The sequence below is a fragment of the Acipenser ruthenus genome, chromosome 13, assembly GCF_902713425.1.
Source record: "Acipenser ruthenus chromosome 13, fAciRut3.2 maternal haplotype, whole genome shotgun sequence".
Taxonomy (NCBI): domain Eukaryota; kingdom Metazoa; phylum Chordata; class Actinopteri; order Acipenseriformes; family Acipenseridae; genus Acipenser; species Acipenser ruthenus.
The window spans coordinates 27,651,272-27,672,768 of NC_081201.1; the positions used below are offsets into that span (position 1 = coordinate 27,651,272).

General features: G+C 35.8%; 2 protein-coding genes across 5 annotated transcripts in view; one reads left to right on the top strand and one right to left on the bottom strand.

Moving 5' to 3' along the window:
* The first annotated feature begins 602 nt into the window (after window positions 1–602).
* On the top strand, window positions 603–10,510 carry noc3l (NOC3-like DNA replication regulator). Of its 2 annotated transcripts, none has more exons than XM_034030349.3 (21): window positions 603–882; window positions 1,484–1,688; window positions 1,852–1,978; window positions 2,114–2,271; window positions 2,624–2,683; window positions 3,789–3,919; window positions 4,491–4,652; window positions 5,027–5,120; window positions 5,295–5,470; window positions 5,914–6,042; window positions 6,705–6,836; window positions 6,944–7,024; window positions 7,676–7,776; window positions 7,988–8,060; window positions 8,283–8,346; window positions 8,433–8,504; window positions 8,610–8,791; window positions 9,091–9,219; window positions 9,334–9,431; window positions 9,776–9,860; window positions 10,047–10,510. In XM_034030349.3, exons 1-21 carry the CDS (start codon window positions 874–876, stop codon window positions 10,173–10,175), a joined length of 2,397 nt encoding a protein of 798 aa, XP_033886240.2. In that variant the 5' UTR covers window positions 603–873; the 3' UTR covers window positions 10,176–10,510. The 2 variants fall into 2 exon arrangements, with proteins under 2 accessions (XP_033886240.2, XP_033886241.2); XM_034030350.3 differs by having other exon boundaries at window positions 2,627–2,683.
* A 691-nt stretch (window positions 10,511–11,201) lies between these two features.
* Window positions 11,202–21,497, bottom strand: part of plce1 (phospholipase C, epsilon 1) — a 114,320-nt gene continuing 104,024 nt past the window's right edge. For 2 of the 3 annotated variants that reach the window (XM_058984999.1, XM_034031608.3), the window contains 8 exons: window positions 21,219–21,480; window positions 20,503–20,618; window positions 19,782–19,910; window positions 18,958–19,167; window positions 17,677–17,838; window positions 17,122–17,340; window positions 16,618–16,744; window positions 11,202–15,315 (listed from right to left, as the gene is read on the bottom strand). In XM_058984999.1, the coding sequence (XP_058840982.1) occupies window positions 15,221–15,315; window positions 16,618–16,744; window positions 17,122–17,340; window positions 17,677–17,838; window positions 18,958–19,167; window positions 19,782–19,910; window positions 20,503–20,618; window positions 21,219–21,480 (1,320 nt within the window). In that variant the 3' untranslated portion in view covers window positions 11,202–15,220. Of the gene's footprint in view, window positions 15,316–16,531; window positions 16,745–17,121; window positions 17,341–17,676; window positions 17,839–18,957; window positions 19,168–19,781; window positions 19,911–20,502; window positions 20,619–21,218; window positions 21,481–21,497 lie in introns of all 3 variants that reach the window. The other variant, XM_058985000.1, reaches the window with a different exon arrangement.

Consider the following 21,497-nt stretch of genomic DNA (forward strand, 5'->3'; position numbering starts at 1 on the left):
TATGTATATATGTATATATATATATATATATATATATATATATATATATATATATATATATATATATATATATATATAATAAATATGATTAGAGATAAAGACAGGCTGTGTGTAAGTATTACAAGCCAGAAAGCTCAAGAATCTGTGGAACAATATGTGTATACTAACTTTCAATCACAATTTGACAAGCAACAGTTCTGGTGAAAAATGTATGGTATATATACATACACACACATAGAGGGACAATGTATTAAATAATATCCTGTAATAAGCATTTTGTAAAGAATGTGCTACAGGTTTTAAATAGTCTTCATTAACCAAACCAGTCACAACCAGGATTCACAAATACGTAGGTAACCATGAGTGATTATCTCAATCATTTTTGCTGATGAAGGTTACAAAAGTATTTGCTCAGTATTGGTCTCTCTCCATATACAGATTGAGAGAACAATGATATATTGCCAATTCCCATTCAAATACACTGCATGCTGTGTTCTCTAAAATCTGTTTACCGGTTGTTGTTGTTGTTAGTCATCCACGCCGTCTGGTGGCGTTCTGATAAAACACCTACAACGTCACTGAGACACTCTTACTTGACAACACGAATCACTTCCGGTTGCTGGAAAGCCCACATGTGTTTTATTTTTCGGAGAGTAACACATGTATATGTAAACAGGCGGTTTGATGTTTTAGGTACTGGAAGCAGAAACTCAAATTGTACGTTAGTATACTTTGCTTTTTTGTTGTACATTATCATACATTTTCATATAACCACGCTTGATATGAAACATTTTTACTAACATTTTCTTGGAAGCGAAATCTGTTTTTCTGGTGAGCAAGAAGATCCTCTGGAAATACGTTTAATAATATAAAATGGCACCGGTAAGTGTATAATCTTTTATCATTCTAGACGTGAGTAAAACTGTAACTGTAACAACTGTCGTTACGAGTGTAGAATGTCAGATTTTCTAACAATAAATTCCTTGAATACAAACATTATTTATTATGTCGTCTTCTGTCAAAGTTTTGTTTTCATGCCTGCTATCCTTATGGTGGTTTATTTTTGTAAAATAGCTCCCAAAGCCAAATAAACAATTGTTTGACGTTACTTTTCTATCTGACACTTAGATATCAACAGTCCAGATATTCATACAATACAATTGTATTCATAGATTTATCACTTAAGGAAATTTGGATGAAATGGGAAAACACACACAACAAAAAGTGTGCAGTCTCCCCTTTCTGGCTCATGTAAAGTATAAACTGCCTTTAGATCTGCCCATAAGTAGAATATGATCTCGTAAACTACAGTATTGTAAATATTATTTTTATGTTGCTTACAATTAACACATTTTGATAACTGAGAATATCAAGAGTCACAGTATTTAATACTGTGGCACTACACCGGACCAAGGTTTACGGGGTGACCACGGCTATCCCAATTGTTTGTTGATTTTTCTAATGATCAAATTTCCTCCACCAGAGAAAAAGCAAGAAGAAAGCACCAAGCTTTCGCAAATTGCTAAAAACCAGCAATATCAAGATTGAAAACAAACTAAAGAACAGGCAGTTCAAGCAGCAAAGCATCGCAAAGAAACACCGGAAGGAGCAGAAGAAGCTCAAGCAAGCTCTCAGTAATGCTGCAACCAGAACTCCTCTTCCACTGGAGCGGTACAAGAAAAGACCAGGTAGGAGTTTTTCTCATTGTATTGTCTACAGTTATCTTAGAATCTTTGCATATGCATTTGTTATGAGATTATATTGCGTATGCTGTGTAGTGTGTATTTTGACCAAAGGAAAGAACATATATTTTTGTTCATTCCCCCCCCCCCCCATATGTGTTGCTTACAGAGGATGAGGAGGACGAGGAGGAGTTTGAGGAAACTCTTCCTGTGGATATGATGGAAGAAGATGATCTGGAGCAGATGAAGGCCATGGCTCAAAAAGCCTCATTCCTAACAAGAGACCTTTCCTCCAGGTACGATATGAGTGATTCCCTGTGGAAAATCAAAGTCATGTGTGTTTAGTTCTTGCAGCAGTAACTGTTCTAATGGACATTTATAAGCTTTGTTACAACCCTGTTAAATGCTAATTTATCTGCATTAATGTACAGTGAGCCAGTCCATGCCAGGAAGCGCAAGCAGGAGAATGTGATGGATAAGTATGAGAAGGTGCCTAGACTGATGCAGAAGGAGCAGGAAAAAGAGCTTATTCATCTGCTGCCCATCAAAGACAAGACTGGCATTATTCCCCAGACTATGGAGAAACCAGGTACTGAACAGTCTACTTCGAACATTCAATAACCTGCTCTATGATCTGGATAAGAGCCTATTCACTTGTCACATCTTCATGAAAAGCTGAATTACTATCCTGATTGTTTTTATAAATTATTATTATTATTTTGAGTTCTTACTAGCTTGTCATTGGAAGTTTTTATTCCTGTTTGTTTTTTCTTTTTTTTTTTTTTAACTGAGATGTTTATAATTGATTTGATGTTTTATATATACATTTGTTTCATATCATTACAGTAAACATGTTATGTACAAATAATTGTGAAAATTACATTTTTTTAGTATTGTAATTTGATTCACTGTTTTTTTATTGTATTGTCCTGTTTATGCAGTAGTAAAGAAAGCAGAGAAGGAAAATGAGGATGAAGGTGATGGTGATGGTGCTGAAGAAGGTAAAACAAAATTGGAGGGTTTGTCTCCGTATTGTCAGCCAACCAATCTTCCATTTTGGCGTTAGGTGATGTTTAAATATATGTAAAGCATCTTATAAGTGTTCTTTGCATTGTACTGTAAATATTTGTGAAATGAATTCATATAAACTTTAAGTTGTTATTTTCATTCTGAACCAAACGGGTTTCTCAGCTAAACTATTAAAAAAACCTGGTAATCTGGCAATGATTTTGGTTGTCGTCACAACATACTGCTGTAATATTTATTTGGTCTTTAGTTCTTATTTGAGTCTGTCAATAGACTGCCCTGCAGCTACATACATTGTTGTAATAGGATGCACATTGTTCATTTTGCCCACTGCTGCTCTTTAAGGACTGACACACAATATAATTAGTGACTTGACCCCTTTCCTCATGAAAAAAATAAAATAAAATAATATAATAACCTGTGCAGTGCAACTGGGCAATGTCCCTCATCCCTGACTTGTAGCTAGCATTGATTAATTCTGAATACTTAAACCCACCCGAACTACTGAGCGGCAGCAAATTCCTGCATTTTTATTGACGGATTGTACACGCTCGCAAGATTTAAAATGGGATTGCAAAAAACTGAGGATTGTTCTTGCTCGCAAGATTTGAAGCTCTGTGACCGGGAATAATTACACTTTTGTGGAATTTAAAACAGAATTGTTGCGAAATGTAAAAATGCCTGAATACACAAAAACCCCAGAAGAATATGCCTGTGACCATAAGGATTTCATTGTGGAAGACAACAAAGGAAATAAGGTACAATTGAAAAAGTTTGCAAGTATTGTCGAGTTACTATACATATTGACAGAAAAAAAACCCCAATAATTTCATACAGTATATAAACAGTGAAAGCCCCCAAAAAGATTTACAAATAACTTGAAAAATAGCTAAAAAATAAGCAACGAAAAATGAAATTAATAAAAACTGAGAAACAGATGCCCTGAATGTAATGCATAGACATCAGCTTTAAATTTCCAGAAGACTTAATCTCTAATATCTTGGCGCCCCCTGCAGACCATACTTTGCTGTTACTCAGAATCTGAAAACTTTTTTTTAATTTTGTACATTTTTTTTTAAGTTAATGCTCCGAAGCCTCTTCCATTGCTAACCACACAAGAGCTGGTGGTCCTCCGGAGAAAGAGATTAGAGGAGAGAAAGGTTTGCATTGCTGCTCTGGGATCATCCATTTTGTCAGATCCATCGGCCAATGTAAGTGTTTGCATAGCAAGCTTTGAAAGGAATTTCTGCTTTTAATGACTTGTTTTATATCTTTAGTGACTAGACAGATTCACAGATACAGTTTTTAAAATAGTTTATGTATAGTTAAGATTTTAAATATGTACTTTATAGAAGTTTCCTTTAAAATGTTACCAGTATAATAACAACTTTGTTTAAAATAAAACAGGTAACGCTCTTTAATATCTAGTTTGATTCACAGGGTGATATAGTGTAGGTGCAGCTTGTGTCCTTACTACTAAATGTACCTTTGTGCAATGCAAGCACACTACAAGAGGGTCTGTTTCCTCAAAGTAGGCTACACTTTTGATGAATTCAGTTAACGCACCAAGGATGCTTTTATATATATATATATAGATATATATATATATATATATAGATATAAATATATATAGATATATATATATACCGAACATTTGCAATGTGTTTTTGTGATCCATTTGCTTACCAGCTTGGCTTTACAATCCAAATGTTACTAACCTATCATGTTTGAGAGTTTGATGATGCAACTGCTTCAAAATCCTTGATTACTTTTTCCCCACAGATTAAGAAGCTGAAGGAGCTTCGCTCAATGCTGGTAGAGTTGGATCCCTATGTGGCCGCCACAGTTCGAAAGCTAGTGATGGTCTCACTGATGGAGATCTTTAAGGACATAGTTCCTTCTTACAGGATTCGGCCCTTGACTGAAGCAGAAAAGTCTACTAAGGTATTGTAATCGTATTGCTTTTTCTTGCATAAATATTATACAGGGACCTACTGATGTTTCTGTAATGTACTGCAGATTTCTGTGACTTTAAGGTTGCTGTTTACTGTATCTTTCGGCCTTAAAAAATAACTTATTTATTTTATTAAGGGTTTTGTTTGAATTACTGACTTTGTATTTGCTATGTTATATAAACATTGCATGCTTTATGTGGTGGAAATCTTGCAGTACATAAATGTAGAATTTAGCGATTTGAGAGACATTTGTTCTCTTATGTCTGCTTTCTGGCGTCAAACAATATTAACGATGAATTACCAATGATGGTTATTTCCATAGCTGCCAAGCATCTAACGTGTATATATGTTTTTCATTTTTAGGTTAAAAAAGAAACCCAGCAACTACGAGAGTTTGAAGAAGGTTTAGTAAGTCAGTACAAGTTTTACCTTGAGAACTTGGAGCAAACTGTTAAAGGTATGGGAAGAGCAAATATATTTTAATGCTTAATATCTAGACAAACTTTTTGAGCTAGAATCATTACATCATAAGATAACAATTATTTGTTTTATAGCAAGTACTAAAAGATGGTCATGAGGTGGCTGAAATGTGTATTTATTTGACAAAAGGTTTTCTATGTTCTCCCCATAGACTGGAAACAGATGAAGAAAAAGAAAAGTGATGTTGTTTCATTAAAGTCTTACAAAGGCCTGGCTGAAGTAGCCGTGAAGTGTCTTTGTGAGCTCCTGGTGGCGTTGCCTCACTTCAACTTCCACAACAATATCATTGTGATGATTGTACCCCTTATGAATCATGACTGTAAAAAGGTGACTACTTCTCTTAGTTTAATTGTGAAATCTCCCCAGAATAAAACTGAGTCACAGTTACATTTGACAATTGCCAATTTAATTGGCAATCCAAACTGGTGATCCTTGGTTTGTAGTAGAATATATTTTAAATTGTTTACTAAAATGGTGCAGTGCGTTAAATGTTATAAACGGAATTTTGCAATAGAGATTACTGCTATTTATAGGTGTGTTCAAATATTTTTGTTGTAAGCAATGGGCAAGGCCATCTTAGCAAAAAAATATATATATATATATATATATATATATATATATATATATATATATATATATATAGATAGATATAAAGATATATAAAAGCTAAATTTATGAAAGTCTGTGCAACAATTTAAAAACCCTAACCCTCTTGAATTATTGTGCTGCATGAGAAGTAATCCTCGCTGTTCCGCCGGTTTTATTTCTAGATTTCAGAAATGAGCTGTGAAGCAGTGAGGAAGCTTTTTAAACAAGACAAAGTTGGTCAAGCCTCTCTCGGGATGGTTAAAGTGATCTCAGGTCTTGTCAAAAGTAGAAACTATGAGGTCAAACCAGAGGTAAGTAACTCTTGCATAATATTTATAGTCCATTGTGTGGATGGGGCTTCCCATCCACGTTACCAAAAACAAAACGGCTACGCCGTCATCTAAACATCATAATAATAATAAATACAAAATAACACAGGGGCGGAGGGGGAACCCCCGTTCTAAACTAAAATAAACAAAACAATGTACAGGGCTGCTCGCCCTGTTACATCCATGTACCTATATAAGGACCAATTAGTAAGTAGTCCTTTTTTATAGTCATATCTCAAGACCCCTACAGAAAAAGAACATGATCCATCTGTGAATATTTGTAAAGTCACTTGACACTATTTTAAATGTCATGGTCTTTAGCCAAAGTATAATCCTCTATAAAATATGTATTGGGAATGATAACATCAAGTGTATATGTGGTAACCGCTATAGTATATGGCAATATAAAGTACATTTTTTACATGATTTTGTATAATTCTGGCATTGTAAAATCTAAAGGAATACAATTCATACAATTCAGCCAAGTGTATTGTTTAGAAGAAAACCAAGGATTGTATTATATACTGTACAGTTGTACAAGCTAAACATTATATCTCCTGTATCACTTTACCTGTCAAAGTAACACTTATTCCATGAATGTTTTTTTCTTTGAATTATATATTATGTACATTTTTTAATAACAGGTTCTGAAGGCTCTGCTTTGCTTGAGAGTAAAAGAAGTGGAAGTTAAGAAAGATGCAGATGATATTGCCCCCAAAAAGAGATTCATGAACTTCAAAGAAAAGAGAAAACATCTCTCAAGAATGCAAAGAAAGGTCACTTTTCATTTTACTACAACACTGTGGTGCTCATGTGCTGCTGAGATTTTTAGCTCTTGAAATGTGAACCATCTTAATAGAATGTATTTTGTATTTATTTTTAGTGGAAGAAAGCTGAAGAGAAGTTAGAAAAAGAACTTCTGGAAGCTGAAGCAACAGAATGCAAAGAGAAAAAGCTTAAACTGGTAGGTGGTTTCTGGTGATAATATAGTACATGGTTTACAGTAGTTTTTCTAGAAACCTCAGTGTTTTACAGGCGTATTGTACATGGTGGTAGTGCAAGACCTGTATGTAAAGGTTGATGATAAAACTGCTAACCTCAATTTTTGAAAACAAAGTACCACCAGTACATGAACACAACAAAACAGTCAATACCAAAACAAACAACAATGGCCTGCAGATGTAAAATTTTATCCGCAGAAGATAGGGAGAAATTTGTGGAAGAGCAGAATAATGCAAGTACTGTTAGAAAAACAATAAGCGACCTACATTTATTAAGAAATGACCTCAGCCACATGCCCTCTGCGGGATGTTAGGTAAAGAGGCTCTTTAGTGATGGGGAAATCATCTAGCTCCATCCTCTAAAAAGCCAAGTGTATTTTCTACTCCTTAGTAATAATACATGTAGTTTACACTTCCTGTGTTATTTGTATTGTACATGTTTCTGCATTTCCAAATTAGCAGCCTGAAAATGTATTTTAATTTTACTAGGTGTGTCATCTTAATAGTTCTGGCTAGGCTAGTAACAGGTTTTTACTGTACGTACTCTAAAAGATGTGTTAGAATTAATGTACGTGAACAATTCTTATATGTATTTTTTTTTGTCTCTCAATCAGCACACAGAGACCCTGAACATTGTGTTTTTAACCTACTTCAGGATACTGAAGAAAGCTCAGAAGTCAATTCTACTCCCTTGTGTTTTGGAAGGTCTTGCAAAGTAAGACATTAAATGCAGTTTTCAGGCGGGGACATGTGTGTTACGGCTGGAATATGCTTTTTAAAAATAGTTCATATTGTTGTTTTTTTTTAAAGAATGCAATGAAGGCCAATCCAGTAATATACAATAATAAGAGGAATTGTGTATCATTTGCTATTGCTTCTAGCCTGATAGTCAGTCTAAAAGAGAACATTGTTTTCCCCCCCATTAGGTTTGCCCACCTTATTAATGTGGAGTTCTTTGATGATCTGCTGATTGTGCTGCACAAACTCGTTGAATCTGGGGTAAATACAAGTGTTTGTTGGGTGTTTTTATTCTGTCTGTTAATTCCAAAAAGCGCTGAATATTGATTCTAAACTATGGCCTTTTGTTATTTATATGTGAAATAGATTTGCATTATGATAGCCATATGCATTCTGATACATGTAAAGTAAAAACAAAAAAAACACATTACCCTCAAACTGTGTTTTTACTCTATCCCAATATTTTTGTATTGTTTCCCGTAGGATTTGAGCTACAGGGAAAGCCTTCATTGTATTCAGACCGCCTTTCATGTTCTCTCTGGTCAAGGTATGTCAAAAGACCTTTCTTCCAGTGTTTTCAATTCATTATCCTTTTGTATTTCAGTAAAATGACAGATACCTTTTCTGTTGCAGGTGACGTACTGAACATTGACCCATTGAAATTCTACACGCACCTCTACAAAACTCTTCTCAGACTACATGCAGGTATGCTTATATATAAGCATTATTATTATTAAATGCATTCAATTTTAGTCACTTTCTGGATGTATTTTTAAGCTCAAGTTGTAAACTTGTGTTTCATTCCCTCAGGTACAGCGAATGATGATATGATCATTGTCCTGCAGTGTCTGGACGTCATGCTGACTAAGCGCAGGAAGCAGGTTTCAGTGCAGCGAGCACTTGCTTTCATTAAACGCCTCACCACACTCTCTTTACAAGTGCTTCCTAATTCAACAATCGGCATCTTGGCAACAAACAGGGTGCTAATGCACGTAAGTAGTGACCTGCACCGACACCCACACTGTGTACTCAATAATGAGTAGGGCTGTTTTATGTAACACCGCTCACGAGTTTAACTTTTTTTTTTTAAATAAATATATATGGATGTGTGTTTTTTTTTTAACTTATGTCCTGTTTATGTTTTGTCACTAAACGCAAAAGGCAATTTCATTGTCCAAGAAACGGCTTACTAGAAGGAGAAAGTAACAAACTAGTGACATTGGCCAAACACTTTGTTGCCAAGTTACCTGTATTTTGTATTTGTTTTCATTGTATGTTCTTTTTATTTCAGACATTCCCCAAGTCCGATATTTTGTTAGATAATGAGTCACAGGGTAGTGGGATATATCTGCCGGAGCTTGATGAACCAGAGTATTGTAATCCTCAGAATACATCTCTGTGGGAGTTGCACACACTTCAGGTGAGTGTTCATTGATTTCATTGAACACATACCGGCTTTACTTTAAATTAGCAAATATTCTAAGTCCTGCCATGCTTTATTTCTTCTTTGTGTTGTGTTTTTATATGTATTTAGAGACACTATCATCCTATTGTGCGGAAGTTTGCAGCTCATCTCATTGTCGGGGCACCAAGCGAGGGGTCAGGAGCCCTTAACGTGGATCTCAGTAGAAAGTAAGATGTTCAACCCTCTGTCTCCACTTCTGGAATTCATGACTGCTTTATGAAGGCTTGCACGAATTGCTCTTTAAGATGCTTTCTAAAGGTTCATTCTGATTAAGTTAAACTCTGTTGCTTACAATCAGGGATAGGGTTCATCTCGGGACTATGAGACTCTAATATTAAATGCATTGCAAATTGATATTTCAGTAATAGTAGATTTTACTCCAGTTTTATGCTTTGCATACATTTAAACAAATTCAATAACAAAATAGCATGACACTATAGCAGATAGTGATCATATATACTTGTTTCATCTGTACAAAAAAATAATGTATGTATTTTTGTTTTTTTCCTAGATCTGCTACTGACCTTTTTGAAGATTACAGTATAAAAGGAATGACATTCAATCCTCCAGTTGCAACACCATCATCAAAGAAAAAGGTTATTCCTCCAAATTTCAAATGCACTGTGTTAAATGTATCTGATGTGACTAAATCTACTTATTAGGTCCTCATTCAAAGTAATTTTTCGTGAGAAAAGACCTTGTGGACATGGCATTTGCATGTATTCATTTAAACTTACAAGAGATAGATTTCCCTAACAGCATTTTTTTTTATATATACACAGGAGAAGTTTACAATTGGAGATGCATTGCTGGACAGTGATTTGAAGAAACAAATTAACAGCCATCTTGAAGCCACCTCTATCCCGTCTGATTTGAATTTTGCAGCGCATTTCAGGAAGGCATTTATATAGAGAACAGTGGCCAGATTTGGGACTATGGTGTTTAACACATGACTGCAAAAGAGACTGTCATTATTGTGATTTGCATTATGAAAAGCCATAATGGATGGGAATGTGTTAATGAAAGAAGATTGTGGATATTGAAGACCATATGCCAGAGGAGCAATTAAAATTCAATTCAAGATACAGTATGAATTTGTTTTTTTTACAACCTGTTGTCTGACTAAATTCCAGTAAAATTATCCAAATCAACAATTGTAATTATAATTCAGTGTAACAATATTGATGTTGGAATGCCATTTAATGGAGTCCTTTTCAAACAATAAATCAATGAATTTTAACTTTGACCCCAATGGAGAACCTTCCTTCTACATGTCTTTGACACATCTCACTCGGGCTGTGTTCAAATCCAGTTGATTTCTTTTATTTTCAAATCATGTGTTAATTTACCTTATTTACTGTGAAATACAGCTTTCCCTTGACAGCTGGTGATGCAGCGGGCTAATCCCATGGCCTTCCCTCCCTGAAGACAGTAGTTTGAGTCCAGCTCCTGAAGTGAGCAATGATGTTGGCATGATCAGTAATGTTGGTTTTAACTAAACAATTGTGTTTCCACAGGAGGAGGAGGATGGTGTATGAAAAAAAAAAAAATATATATATATATATTAACCGTGTCTGAGAATTAAGATGTAGTTTCAGTGTTTAATCCCGTCTGTATTGTGTCTGTGTGTTCCTGTCCCTTGATGAGGATGAGAAGGTCTCACAATCAAGACTTTGAGCGGCTCAACATGCCAGCTGAGAGAAAACTGCCATGGGAAATTAAATTGCCATGTAAGTTAAGTGTTTTACTTTTGTATTCATGATCAACTACATTAATTGTGTGCTGTTGTCAGATGCTTACAATATAGGGAAAGATAACATTTTAGTACTACCTTTTTTTTTTAAAGGGGTGTACTTCATTAGATCTTTACATTGTGACCCATAGTTTAATTTAGTACAATGTACTGTATGAGGAACTTTTTAGTAAAACAAATCCAGTGCATTTCATAAATTATTTATTTTCTCTAGTACCAATATGATTTGCTTTCCTTCAAGTCAATAGAAATAAAGTAGTCTATAAAACAGGTCATTTTACATATAAATAAACACAGTTCAGCACAATACATACAGACAGAATGTAATACTACAGTTAGAGAGAGGCAAGATTTTAAAAGTTGCCTCACATTTTTTAAAGACATATAAAGTAAATCTAAGAAGAAATACAGTTCTTTGTTCTTAATATAATTTGATTTTAATCGGTACTCAACTTCAAAGCACAAAGCTGCAGTATTTAAGAAGGAGCAGTAAATCTAAAGTGATGAACTGGGACTGAGGCACGCTTTAATCATACCAAAACAATCTAGTCAGAAACTAATTTACATCCTGCCATTTTCTAATGAACCAAAATATATCTGCCGAGTTTTGAGCTTTTATCTATAGTAACATAAATATCACATTAAAAAATATGACACACATACAATAGAAAACAGGTTTGTGACTGCCATTGTAGACAAATAGAACTATGACATGGTATACAGAAATAAAGCAAAGGGAACATGATGAATCTCATACACAAATTCATATTCATAGTTTTAAGTCAAGAAATGTGTGCTCTAAAAATGCACATGCAATACACAATAACAATCTCCTGTAACACAATGAATCAACAGAAATTGTTGAAAAAAGTAGTAATACACTAAAAATAAAAAGCCACTGTTTGTTTGTAAACACACAGATTTGAATGAGTTTATAAAGAAACAGCTTTGATGGCATGATTATATAAATAGACAAATACATTATATTGTATAATCATTCCTTTTAGCAGTAAAACAGATGACCAAGTACATATGAGCTATCTCCACATCTATGAAAACAACATTTTGCCAACCAAGCCTCTGATGTAAAATAACTTAAATCGGATTGTGTTTCCATGTATAGTTTGTAGCTTTCTAGGTTTTAGCAGGTTAGTAAAATGAAAATAATACAGTCGATGAACTGTATTTTAATGTGTTTCATCAAGTATTTTGTTATCGGCACTGACAATTAGTATTTTCTTTTTGTAAAATAAAAATGTGAATGCTTGTGTGCCATTGTAACCATGCATTACAAACACTGTGACATGATACATTCAGATTCTGCACCAGGTAGTTTATATCACATGACAGGCTAACCCAAGCAGGTGAGACAAGGCCACTTTAAAAACAAACAAAGCTATACCACTTACACAGCCGGCATATGCAGTGCTTAAATGTTAGCCTCGTTCAAGAATTTATGGACAACAAATACAAAGTCATTGTCCCTTTTTATGAATTAAAATTGTTACAATCAGCGCTCCAGATAAGCTGTGTACTGCGTGTTTATGCATTGAAAAAATGTTTACATTTTATGTGTAAAGAATGTGCATGACAATTTTGCTGCACAGCTTCAGTTTGCATGTTATCAAGCTTCTTATACTTTGTTGGTTCCCGGAGTCTCAATGTTAATTTGTTAATATACTGCAAGTGGTAGCTAGAGAATGCTGGGGCAGCTAATTGTAGCCTGCCTGGGAATTGCCAGAGACACATGACCAATAAATTAGGGTTTTCAACTTAAACAAATAAATAAATACATAAATAAAAACCACACTTGAAACTACTCAGACTAATATTATTAAGGCAGGACTAAAGTTTTTGTAAAGTAGTTCAAATTAACATAACAGTTCAAATGTAAGGTTGTAGTTAATGTATACCCCATAAGTTAGCATTAAAGTATGTACTGTATTTAATGTTAGTACTCATGACTTCAATGTAAATGTTACATTTTACACAACCAAAATACAGTTTACGCAGTGTTTAAGCTTAAGGACCCAAGACCTTATCTGGAGCACTGGTTACAATTAACCACAAATTCAAAAAAGTAGAAGGACCAGTCAGATCTCTCTAATTTACATTTTCAATTTTACTATGTTTAAGAATATATAAAATTCTTATAAAATGCACTTGTGATAGAAAACAGTACAAGCTATTGCATGAAAGACAGTAACTGCTGCATTATATATTTAAATGTACACGTTGAGCCAAGGTTAGCAAAACTGTCTTTAGTGTATCCTTCCTAAATAAGTCTCAATCAAAAAAGGGCAACAAGCAAAAGATGGTTGTGAACTAGAAGTAAAACAAAGCTTCCATGTTAGCATCTCTTTTTGTACTAGTAGAAGTCAGAGGAAGATCCAATTACCAATGTGTTCAAATGTTTTCTCTGGAATTTCGCAATAAAGAGACATCTATCTCCCTAGATGGGTAGTAAGGTAAGCTGTTGGGCTGCAGTGATTTCTATTGAAAACGCTTTTGAGGCACAAAATAGCTGATTGTAAGCAGTCAAGAACTACTGGAACAGAAAACAGATGCTGGCAACAGAAAATGGTAAAGTATCATTGTTTGTTTTGGTTTTTTCCACTGCAAAGTCCAGTCCTCAAGCTCTGATACTGGATGAACACACCTATTCTGTTCACCCATGCACCGGCCCTGCATTCTTTGAACATCTTTTACAATGCACCTAACAGACTATTTATTTTTAGTACAAGAACTCCCAAAACACATGATTAATGTTGAAACTCCAGAATGGTACAATCCCACTATATGTATATATAGCGTCCTTCACTAGCAAAAGAAAAAATAAACAACTAGAATAGAAATAATATATACAATATTAACACATTCTTCTAACTGACATAAAACTGGCTCAATGTATTTACATAATATCACCTGAAATAGTGCTATATAAACATTCACAAATCTACAATACTTTTGTGTACATATCTTGAATTTTTCTGTCCTTTAAATTGCAAATTGTTTTATCAGCTTTCTGTCTGGAGTTATTTTGTACATGTTACCAACCAAAAAAGGGACAGTGCATGGATTTGCAATGAGGGCGCTTATATATTTTTCTGTCCTAAATATCGCTCTGGCATTTTATAAATGGCTGAAAGAAATAGGATATGTTTAAAGAATTTCTGACTACCATAACAGTTTAGTTTGAAACAGAAAGAATATTGAGTTCTGTCAGGTCTAATTATATATATATATATATTTTATTTTTAATTGTTTTAATATTGAGAAGTGTGATTGCATGGGTGAGGTTCTTCATTCAAGACAATATGAATAGCATCACAATTTCTTTGTCTAGAGAAAAGTAAAATGTTCCAATTCCATGCACCATCCCTAAAACTACAATATAATAGTTTTGCTTTGTAATGTATTAAGTTTAACTTTCACATCACTTTTTTTGACTCAGAAAACTTTTAATTTTCTGAAACATAGAGGACTATTGGGAGTTATTCCACATAATATCACATATACACACAGCAGCTACAATTAGAATCGGACGATTGATATCCAATTTAACTTCTACATCAAAGTTGCTATTTGATTTAATACTTAATTATGCGGTACCACATAAATATCAAGCACATCAAAAGACATTAATATTAGCTTCAAAAGACAATATGTCAAAGTGCAACACGTTTCACAATTTATGAATTGGTTTCAAAGTGCTTCACGTAACTCGGTGTTACTCGAAGGCATTCAAAACATCAGTTAAAAATCTTTAAACAGGACCTTTCAAAACCAAAGCATCCCAATGGATTCTAACAAGCCAGCTTGTTGTTTGCCCCTTCTACCAGTGGGACAGGAGAGGGGGCTGGGGTTTTTTTTGGTAACCCATTGGAGGACCGCACAAAGCTGGGATATGCAGTTACCTTGATCAATTGGGTATTTTTAAAATATTGTACTCCACTGGGCTGGACAGTGATACCAACCGCAGAGAGAGAAGTAGTGCAGTCACCACCAGGTATTTCACTGCCACATTCGTCTATCAACAGTAAAACCCCTATTTAAAAATACTCTGCTCTACACACCCTGCAATCCATCTTCCAAAGTAACCTGACTATGGGCTCCTTCCAAAGGTTGAGGGGTTCAGAGCTGCTCAACCTGTACCCACACATTCCTGACTTGAATTTCCCAAAAACTGTCTCGATCCTGGAATCATTTGTGCAATTTCCAGTTCCGGAGCAGGGGGAAAGACCACGTGGAAGAGGCAGGGGTGTTGACTTGCAGATTGAGTCTCTCAGGACACCAACCTGCAGAAATCAGAGCAAAATAGACTTACAGACAGTACACAGCCAAATGTGATTTTATTTGAGCATTCAATCAACAGACAATTGCCAATTAAAACTGCTGAGTGAAAGAGACCAACCCCTGTTTCCCCCACCACGTATACACACTCCTTAACATGTAAAGCTGCATTTTCTAGATTCTTTAAAAATTAGACCCTTCTCTGGTCTTTAAATGAGCATGCCTCATACACGAGTTAAGATGACATGCATGGACAGGCGGCTATTTGCTAAATGTATACAACCTTTCTCAACTTGTGACATAGTTGGTCTGAGTACTCTTGAATACATATTTTCACCGGTGTTGTTAGAAATGATGGTTATTGTAGAGAATATGGTTTTGTGTGAACCACAAACACATGCTGGGAACCAGTTTTCCAAACTCAAGCCCCTCACTGCAGTGCTTTAGTTCCAGTTGATTCATTTCTATTAATTAGTGGCTTACCATGTAAAATCAAAGATACAAAGTGGTCAGCCTTGGCAGGGTACCCACAAGTCCTATACATATATGCTCTATACATTGTTTTCATTCTCCTGACAGCATGTTCAAGATGTTTAAAATGTCAGCTTTGCTGACAAACAGAAAACTGTATAATGTGAGAGTGCATAGAAAACATTCCATGTGCAGACATTTCAATGAGCATGAGATACTATTTGTGTAATGCCAGACTGTGATGTAATTTTATTATTTTAACAGTTGCCAGTATCCTGATTGCATTAGAAGATTAACCACACTAATCATATTTGTGGGGGGGGAAAATGGTTTTCCCATGTATGGTATTTTAAGATCTTTCTCCACTCCATACAGACTGTTTTCAATGATGCATTCAACTAAATCGATCAACTACCGAAGTAACAGAACTTGCTTCATACAAAATGGACTACTGTACACAATACATCTGATACACATTTTATACAAGGCATGCTTTAAATTACTTACTAGAATTGCCGTGTCGGTTTTGATTTCTTTTTTTGTTACTAATATCATAAAATCTTCTCTGAAGCACTATTCAAATGAAAATTCATTTCTTTGCATCCATGCGGACAAACTTCATTGATTGGGACACTGAAGATGAAACATGCAGTTCATGCTGACTTCATCAGAGGTGGTGTTACTTCAGAGACAATATGATACGTAACCTGACAGATATCAAAGCTGCCGATATTGAACTGCAAGGCATACCTGAATGGGACTCAATGCAAGCACTTAGGGATGTTACTCAGCAACCTCACTGAAGGGCACACCACATGCAGCTTTCTCATCCTTACTCTGACCACTTTCTGGGGGCGTCGTCTGAGCTGGCCCTGAGGGGTTCCGACTCTGCTTGCCCGATTTGGTGAATTTCTTGAGCTCACTGGCAAAAGAAATACCTTTCCTCTTATCGTCCCGTGTGGTCTGCGAACAAACATATTTCAGTTAGCAAAGTTTTTCTTCCACTTTACAAACTTGATTTATCTTCTAAATTCCATGAGGAATACTGAACCAGCCTTCTTTACCATCCAGCTGCAGGCAGAGTTCTGGTGGGTATAAGAGGCAGTTTACCAATTAGAACAACCTAAATTGCCATGTCTTCCCCATCCACTGAATCTATCGTTACAACCAAATATTGATTATGTTACCTCGTGGACACAAGACCTGGTGTCCACGAGGCTGGGCCAGGTTGGGCCATTTTCTACAGGAAAAAAGGCAATGAATATATATATATTATATATATATATATATATATGTGTGTCAGTATCGTGTGCAGCTCGGTTTCCTTCTAGGTAACTTACCTGGACTTGCTCTTTGAGCTTGAGGATAAACTTGCCTGCCCCCTTCCACTTGCTCTGTGCTTGATAGACACTTTCCTGATCAAAGAGGATGCGCTGGGTCGGCTTGGAGGTTGACGCTCTCTTGTTTACAGGCTCTTTTGTGACTTCCTCCACAAGCACGTAGTCACTGGGGTTGGGATTGGTCAGGATGCTGTACGAATACTTGGCTTTACTTAGTGTCTGCAAATAACACGAGCACGTTGTTGTGTTTTTTTTTTTTAAACGGACATTATGAAGATAAGTAGGGACCTAACGTTTTCAGGATTGTGCTGTAAGCTAATGTTGCCTCCATACAAGTCAGAATGCGAGTAGGGGCCATATTCACAAAGCATTTACCCCAGTCCTAAGTATCCACTATTGTTTTGTCTTCTTAACAAGAAACAACTAGGAGCAGAGTTATTTATTTGCATGCATTGGCAATGTTTGTTTTTTGGTGTGAAGTTAGCACTGGGGTGAATATTGCTCTCTCAAGGCAGTGGCTGTGGTTATTCTCATATCTCACTGAACGAAGCTCACCTGCTGGATGATGTCCTGTGCAGTGCTGAAGCGAGGTGCTTTGATGACTGTGCGAGGCTGCTCTGGAGAAACATCATGCACCTGAACAAAGAAACTGTCCTCTTCTGCGCTGATATTCGCTTCCTCTACCACCTCCATGATGGAGTTCCTCTGGTTGAGATTCTGAGAAAACACAAGAACCTGCTGTTCAATACATTAAGACATAGGTAAATTGTAGTATGAGATAACAGGTAAGTTATGAAAAATTAAAGGATGCAGTAACATAGTGATTTGTTATTTATTAGTTATTAATTATGTATTTATTTATGTAAAATATAAATATACCTAACTTTGCTACTACTGTGGCCAATTTAACAACACTTGAGACCAAGGGGGTTAAAGTATACTGGTTGTGCTACGAACAGTAGCTTAATTTACATATATTAAAATAAAACCGTGTTAGGTTTTTCTCTTGTGTGATCCAGTGCTTCAAGTTATATACTGTTGATATAAAACTAACAAATATATACTTAATTACAATATTACATTGTTTTAACCTGTGAACAGCTATTGTATTTTAAAATATGAATATGAAAATTGATCCTTCAGGAATCCTGGCACAGAATAGTTTGCTTACATTGTAGATTATCTGATGACATATATCATAAGTGAACACAAGCTCAACAACACTGCAGATGAAGGACCTAGCAGCAGTGGGAGTGGGGTGTTAACACAGTACTTGCATGCCATTAACACTGATAAACAAAGGATAACAAATTAATCATAGCTATATCCAGACAACAGTTCAGGAGAATACTGCTCACTTAAATGAACTGTCTCAATATAAAAATACATTAGTTAGGCGCACACACAAGTGAACACTAACACTGAAGTGTTCTTTGTCAATTAGGCCATCAAACTGTTATTTGTGTTGGGTGACGAGAGGCAAAGAGAAGTTGATCAATACAACAGTTTTGTTTTAGTACTTGGATATTAAATAATAGCTTCACTACCTCAATTTAGATTTAAAGCCTTTGGGCTCCTCTATTTTCATAGATGCTGTGTTCATGTGCCAAGTTAAACATTTAACAAGGCTGCATGAGGGTTTTGTAAAAGTGAAACATTTCAATCTTAGAAAATGTTTTGATCTTACATTTCTAATAGAATATTAGTTGATGTACAAAATGATATCCACTAAAATGCATCAGAATTGGACATGCTTAATTACACAGCATTTTTTGTCTGAATTTTACTGGAACTGTAAATCTTAACATGCAAAAATGCACTATTAACTAGACTTACATCCTCCTTGGTTTTGAGGCTGATTCTTCCCACATAGCCTTCCTCTGGGAACCAGCTGTTGAGGATTTTTACAACCTCCTCCTCTGCCCCGATGACACGCTGAAGCGGCTGCTTCTTGCACTCGCTCTTCTCCTTGCACAGAAACACTTTTTCTTCCACCAACAAGTAGCCCAGGGTATTCGAAACTGAGCCTGTCTTTGAAGAGAGTAACTACAGAAAACAACAAAAGGAAAAATTAAAAACATAAAGGACACATATGCTGGCATGTTCTGTTTTAACAAACCAAAAAAATCCACCTTCTCCCTTATACATCCAGCACAAAAATAAAGCTGGTGTTAAACCAAAATAAATACACAGCTCATTTAATGGCCTATGCTTCCCCCTAGCAGGTGTACTGTCTCTATTGGTTCAAGACACCCTATACATTCTCTTGGAGTTCTTTCCATCGGACAGTCCAAAGTATTGTGTTGTCTACCTAAACAACACCAATTAAGGGAACACACTGCATCCAGGGAGATCTTGCAGTAAGTATAAGAAAATAATTGCACACAAAAAAAAGTAAAACCACAACATAACAGATATTAAATTACTACAGTATGGATGTTTTTTGGCTGTCTAAACAACCACTAATACAGCTGGACACAAAATGTCCACATCCCATACCAGAGATGATGGTATTTTTAAATTCTTTAAAACAATTGTTTAACACAAATAGGAGCCTGGTAAACTTTCCATGGTGCTTTTTTTCCCATATTAGGTATAGCATTGTAGTTTTTCTCTTGGCCTTTGTGAACTGCGTGGGGGTGATGAGAGTCGAGGCTCACTTTGTGAAGAAGCTGTCTGGCTGTGGTCTTCTCGCTCACAGAGAGGACAGTGAAGGGTTCAGGACCTGGGGTGCCATGGACCGTCACTTTGTACAGGGCTGCAGCTCGCCGCTCCTCTGTACTGAACACCTGAGCACAAACGCAAGCAAACCCTTTAAACTGAGGTTTCTGAATGAGATTTTTGCAATTCATTTTTCAAGCAGGAGTTCTCGACTTAAAACAGTTCCATTAAACTCTTATATCACTTCTCGATTACAAAAAATAAAACCTTGTGCCAGAACAAAAACATCCAGATTCTGACAGCTCTACCAAGTAGCCTGAAGACAGCACTTCCTGTGGCATTTTACAGGAATGCAAACTAAACAGCCATAAAACAGGAGATTAAAATACCGTTTGTGAATATCACTTCAAAGTGCTGCGCAAATAGTTAACTTAAGCAGGATGACAGCAAGATACAATCTTGTGTTTTAGTAGCAATTTAAAAGTTAGTGAATTCAACAAGAATGGAGCATGATGGTTAAAAGCTCAACACAGTATAGGTGGTCTTAAAACGAGAACAAATCTGTGAGAGAAGAGAATGTGGTAATAGAATTGCATTCTACATATTTACTGAGAAGCATAGCAGAAGCATCCACTTTTTCTGTCTTCATCTATTATCAGCAGTTTAGCAGGAATAAAAAATGATCATACTCATTAGAGAGAATATTTTGTGTGTAATTACCACTGAAGCAGGTACGTTGTTTCCACTGGAATTTTCTTCTGCCCTGCTGTAAATGAAGAGACTTGAGATCTCCAGCGGTTCATTGTGAAGATTTCTCAGTTGCAAGTGCCTGTACCCTGAAAAAACACATACAAGTTAGTCAAGATGGTTTTGACTGCTATTATAAATAGCTAAAAAATGTAAATATTTTTTAACAAAGTCTTTTTTTGTCAAAGTAATAACTGATTTATGGATTGCTGTGTCCATTTAGAGATGATTTGTATTATGGTGTTTAGGCAGCTGTCAATTTATATTCACATATATAACCATTCCCCAGCTCTGACCAGCCGGGCTCTCTCCCTCATTTTATTGGCTCAAGAATATTTTAAATTTGGCTCAGAGACAAACTGGTACAGTGTCAAGAACAAAAAGCCAGGAGATCTTTGGTTGAAATCCCAGCCCTGTCACTTATTGTATGACCCAGAGCCAAGTCACTTGACCTCAGTGTGTCACTGAGTGGAAGCAGCATTCAACTACATAAGATGAAGGGCTATGATGGAGAAATTATTTGTGCTGTATGCAACCAGAAAAAAAAAAAAAAAAAACTAAAACAGTGCCGATGAATTAGATAACTAGGCTTTGGATTTTCAGATATCAACTAATATTTTAATAAAAGTATAAAACCGAGGACAGTTTTAGAAGTACAGAATGTACAAAAAGGAAAGAGCAAATGTTACCTCTTTTTAGAGCCTTCAAAGGAATTATCCTTTGGGCAGTGATTGCTGAGCTGTTGTTTTCGACCACAGCAAAGCGGATGTAAACCAAGTCCTCGAAACAGACATGAAAGAGAAACTGCTCGTTCCACATGGGGTTCAGGGTGTTGCGGTGGGTGGGTTTGGTTCGGAAGTGACAGCTGTCCGCAGGCATCCCCAGCACGTCAATTTCTACGCAGGGGCTGCCTGACGTGTTACTGGGACACACATTCTGACCAGAGATAATCTAGAAAAAAAGGAAAA

Excerpts from the sequence above, each read along its gene's own strand:
- noc3l (XM_034030349.3), top strand. Across the intron at positions 2,684-3,788 it reads TGGTGATGGTGCTGAAGAAG|TTAATGCTCCGAAGCCTCTT; the intron begins GTAAAACAAAAT and ends TTTTTTTTTAAG. Across the intron at positions 9,861-10,046 it reads CACCATCATCAAAGAAAAAG|GAGAAGTTTACAATTGGAGA; the intron begins GTTATTCCTCCA and ends ATATATACACAG.